This window comes from Lottia gigantea, assembly GCF_000327385.1.
Source record: "Lottia gigantea unplaced genomic scaffold LOTGIsca_1122, whole genome shotgun sequence".
In the NCBI taxonomy this organism is placed as follows: domain Eukaryota; kingdom Metazoa; phylum Mollusca; class Gastropoda; family Lottiidae; genus Lottia; species Lottia gigantea.
In genome coordinates, this window is record NW_008707055.1 from 6,460 (window position 1) to 10,830 (window position 4,371).

A 4,371-nucleotide genomic window follows, 5' to 3' on the forward strand; every position below is an offset into this window, starting at 1 on the left:
TCCTTTATTTGTTTATATAAACGACTTTTATTCTTGGGAGAAAATATCACATACATCAACTTTAGTCTCTATTTTCCAGGCTATTGTAGTAACAGATGGGGAGCGTATTTTAGGTCTGGGTGATCTAGTATATTATTTTCTATTATAGTAACAGAAGGGGAGCGTATTTTAGGTCTGGGTGATGGAGTATATTATTTTCTATTTTCCAGGCTATTGTAGTAACAGATGGAGAGCGTATTTTAGGTCTGGGTGATGGAGTATATTATTTTCTATTTTCCAGGCTATTGTAGTAACAGATGGAGAGCGTATTTTAGGTCTGGGTGATCAAGTATATTATTTTCTATTTTCCAGGCTATTGTAGTAACAGATGGAGAGCGTATTTTAGGTCTGGGTGATGGAGTATATTATTTTCTATTTTCCAAGCTATTGTAGTAACAGATGGGGAGCGTATTTTAGGTCTGGGTGATGGAGTATATTATTTTCTGTTTTCCAGGCTATTGTAGTAACAGATGGAGAGCGTATTTTAGGTCTGGGTGATGGAGTATATTATTTTCTAATGTCCAATCTATTGTAGTAACAGATGGGGAGCGTATTTTAAGTCTGGGTGATCAAGTATATTATTTTCTATTTTCCAGGCTATTGTAGTAACAGATGGAGAGCGTATTTTAGGTCTGGGTGATGGAGTATATTATTTTCTATTTTCCAAGCTATTGTAGTAACAGATGGGGAGCGTATTTTAGGTCTGGGTGATCAAGTATATTATTTTCTATTTTCCAGGCTATTGTAGTAACAGATGGAGAGCGTATTTTAGGTCTGGGTGATCTAGGATCCTATGGTATGGGTATACCAGTTGGTAAACTGTCGCTGTATACGGCTCTCGGTGGAATCGTACCAGAACAATGTTTACCGATTTTACTGGACGTTGGCACCAATAATGAGGTCAGTTTTCCCTAAATTATTAACAAAATGGGGTGAAATGAATGGAGTTTAACATTCTACTATTCTGGCTACAGACAACACTATGCAGTGTGCAATGAGGAAATTTTTCCAAGACAGCATCATCTACTTACCCTGTTTCAATTCAAATTTGTGAAGGGATCAATATTTTGTACAGCCTGCAGCATCTCGCTTTACTGTTCCTTTTGAACGACTAGACGCTTTTTCCATGTCAGCCCCTCGAATAACTTAGGTTCACAGTTAAGGATTCTTTCTACCAGCTGGTCCTTGACCAAACCTCTTGGTATTGATTTTACAAGGATAACAGCTTATGTTCACAGTTAAGGATCCTTTCTATCAGCTGGTCCTTGACCAAACCTCTTGGTATTGATTTTACAAAGATAATAACTTAGGTTCACAGTTAAGGATTCTTTCTACCAGCTGGTCCTTGACCAAACCTCTTGGTATTGATTTTACAAGGATAACAGCTTATGTTCACAGTTAAGGATCCTTTCTATCAGCTGGTCCTTGACCAAACCTCTTGGTATTGATTTTACAAAGATAATAACTTAGGTTCACAGTTAAGGATTCTTTCTACCAGCTGGTCCTTGACCAAACCTCTTGGTATTGATTTTACAAGGATTATCTGTACCCATTTACAGCTGGGTCAACTGGAATAAAAGAATTTATGTTACTATTTTGACCTCATATAAACTATTACCTAATTTTTGATTTTCTAGAAATTACTGAATGACCCTCTGTATATTGGGTTAAAACGACCCAGGGTCAAAGGTCAGGAGTATGATGATTTCGTGGAAGAATTTATGACGTCTGCAGTCAGAAAGTGAGTTGGAATTTCTTTGATCTTAAATACTGTCTCTATTTACCATATATGGTTTTAGTGGATGAAATGTTTTACCTTGGAAGTTATTAAAGAGATTGTAAAGAGGTTTTCTTAATTTTCAATCAGACCTCTGAGGCCTTTGCAATTCCACTATCACGAAAAATGTTATTGATTTACAAGGACCTTTGCTATGGTGATATAATAAAGTGCATAATTAATGTGAAATGGTACAAATTGATGCTATCAATGTCCCTTTTACACATACAAAACTTAGAAAACCTCTTTACAATCTATTTAATGTATGTAGGGGCTTAATTATCGTTGTTGGGCCTTTCCCAAATTTACATTCCATCTAAAAAATATGTCCCGTCTTCAATTCACAGGTTTACAAAAAAATAATTCTAAAATTAAAAATGGGAGGGTGTAGGCCAGTCCAGGCTAGGTCAGCCTTAATTCCAGAATGGGCATGGTCTGCCTGTAAAACTACCACTGTCTTTAATAACTGTCTATGTATTTCTTTGTTTATCTTATAAATCTCTCCAGAAGTAGGTAATTTTCTATCAAATTGATGTATTCCAATGCTGAAATCCACAGTCCCTACTTGTGACCTAGGCCAGTGCTTCTATAAGAGAGTTTCTCTTACAAAACCTTATACAACTGTCATCTCCAATCTTTACAGGTATGGTCAGAATTGTTTGATACAGTTTGAAGATTTCGGTAACCACAATGCATTCCGTTTCCTGGAGAAATATCGTGATAGATATTGTACGTTTAATGATGATATTCAAGGTGAGGTCAAGGTCATTCTAGATGTTCAGGTTCGACTATCTGATTATGTATGTGTGTTGACAACAGGATGCTGAGACATGTGTCTAGAATTATCCACATTTGAATTTTAAAATGACGAATTATCTTTTTTTGAAACTCGGCCATTTACTCAAAAGACATAAATAATAGAAAGCGAAATTCCCAGTTTGAGGTATATGTGAAGGAATTATGTGATTTTCGAACATTTTCAGTATTTCTGAAGACTATTTACATATATTCAAGACTCAAATCAACACCTGAATGGTGAACCGTGGACTCTGAGTGTTTTTAGGTTTTTTGCTCCATTAATTGGTATATTATACAGTACTAAAACTTTTAGAAGTATCAGTACACAGTAAAAACAACAATATTTATAGAGAATAGAAGTCTATATAATGATACTGTTTGTATTAATCAGGTTTATTTCCAGTGTTGTAGTAATTTAATAGATTATATTTGTAATAGGTACAGCTTCAGTGGCTGCTGCTGGTGTTTTTGCAGCGTTAAGAATAACAGGGAAGAAATTATCAGATAATGTTTTTGTCTTTCAAGGAGCTGGTGAGGTATGTCTCAATTAATATTTCAAATATTACACTTACAAACATATTACACTTACAAACATTGGACACTTACAAACATTGGATACTTACAAACATTGGACACTTACAAACATATTACACTAACAAACATTGGACACTTACAAACATATTACACTAACAAACATTGGACACTTACAAACATATTACACTAACAAACATTGGACACTTACAAACATATTACACTAACAAACATTGGACACTTTTACTTAACTTAAAGAGATTGTAAAGAGGTTTTCTTAATTTTCACCAATTTGCCCCAGTCCAATTTTCAACCAGACGTCTGTGGTTCCTGTAATTTCACTAAAACTAGGTTTTTGAAGACTCACTTATTGCAAAATATGCTTTACCACGTAAGGAACTTCTTGATTAGTGACGTCATCAAACACTTAGTTTTAGTGGAATTGTAGGAACCACAGACGTCTAACTGAAAATCAGAATAGAACAAATTGATTCTATCAGTGTCCCTGATACACATAAAAATTTTAGAAAACCTGTTTACAATCACTTTAACTAAGCTAATCAGCACTTTGAGATGAAGAGTTCTTTTTTCAGGCCAATGCCTGTGCTTTGTTTTCATTTCACACTTCGTAGGGATCAATGTCAAGCTGATATTTGATTATTTAAGATGTAAACGTTGGTATCACTAGTATTATTATTGGTGTGTAAACACAGTTGATCATGTGACAAAATAAACACAGTTTGCGTAACTGTTATATAGAAGAGAGAATGATGATAGAAATAGAAATATATTTTTGTTACTTTCTATAATTTCTAGGCGTCTATAGGTATCGCTCAGTTGATAGCTTTAGCAATGGAAGAAGAAGGAACGAGTACAGAAGAAGCTAGGAGTAAAATTTGGATGGTCGATTCTCGAGGCTTAATAGTGAAAGTGAGTTTTAGTTTTATATCTTTTTATCACCTGGTCTGGGGCAGAGGAGGCTTATCAGTGAGTTAGACACTTGCTCTCCAGGTTTTAATTCTAGCATAGGTTGAATTACAGTTTCAGATTTATTTTTCCTTCTGTCTTGGGGGGAGGGGCCTGCTCAGTGAGTTGGACACTTACTCCCCAGCCTGTAAGTCAAGGGTTTTCTCTGAGTAAATAGTGAAAATGAGTAAGACTTATTAGTTTGATATCTTTTTATCACCTGGTCTGGAGCAGAGGAGGCTTCTCAGTGAGTTAGGCAC

The 4,371-nt window shown here is 35.3% G+C and overlaps 1 protein-coding gene across 1 annotated transcript; it reads left to right on the forward strand.

Moving 5' to 3' along the window:
* Window positions 1–771: 771 nt before the first annotated feature.
* Window positions 772–4,141, forward strand: LOTGIDRAFT_146781 (hypothetical protein; the record flags this gene model as incomplete). Its single annotated transcript, XM_009047485.1, has 5 exons — window positions 772–939; window positions 1,677–1,780; window positions 2,460–2,569; window positions 3,053–3,150; window positions 3,962–4,141. Coding segments are annotated over 5 exons (660 nt in total), but the record flags the coding sequence as incomplete, so codon positions are not given.
* Window positions 4,142–4,371: the final 230 nt, after the last annotated feature.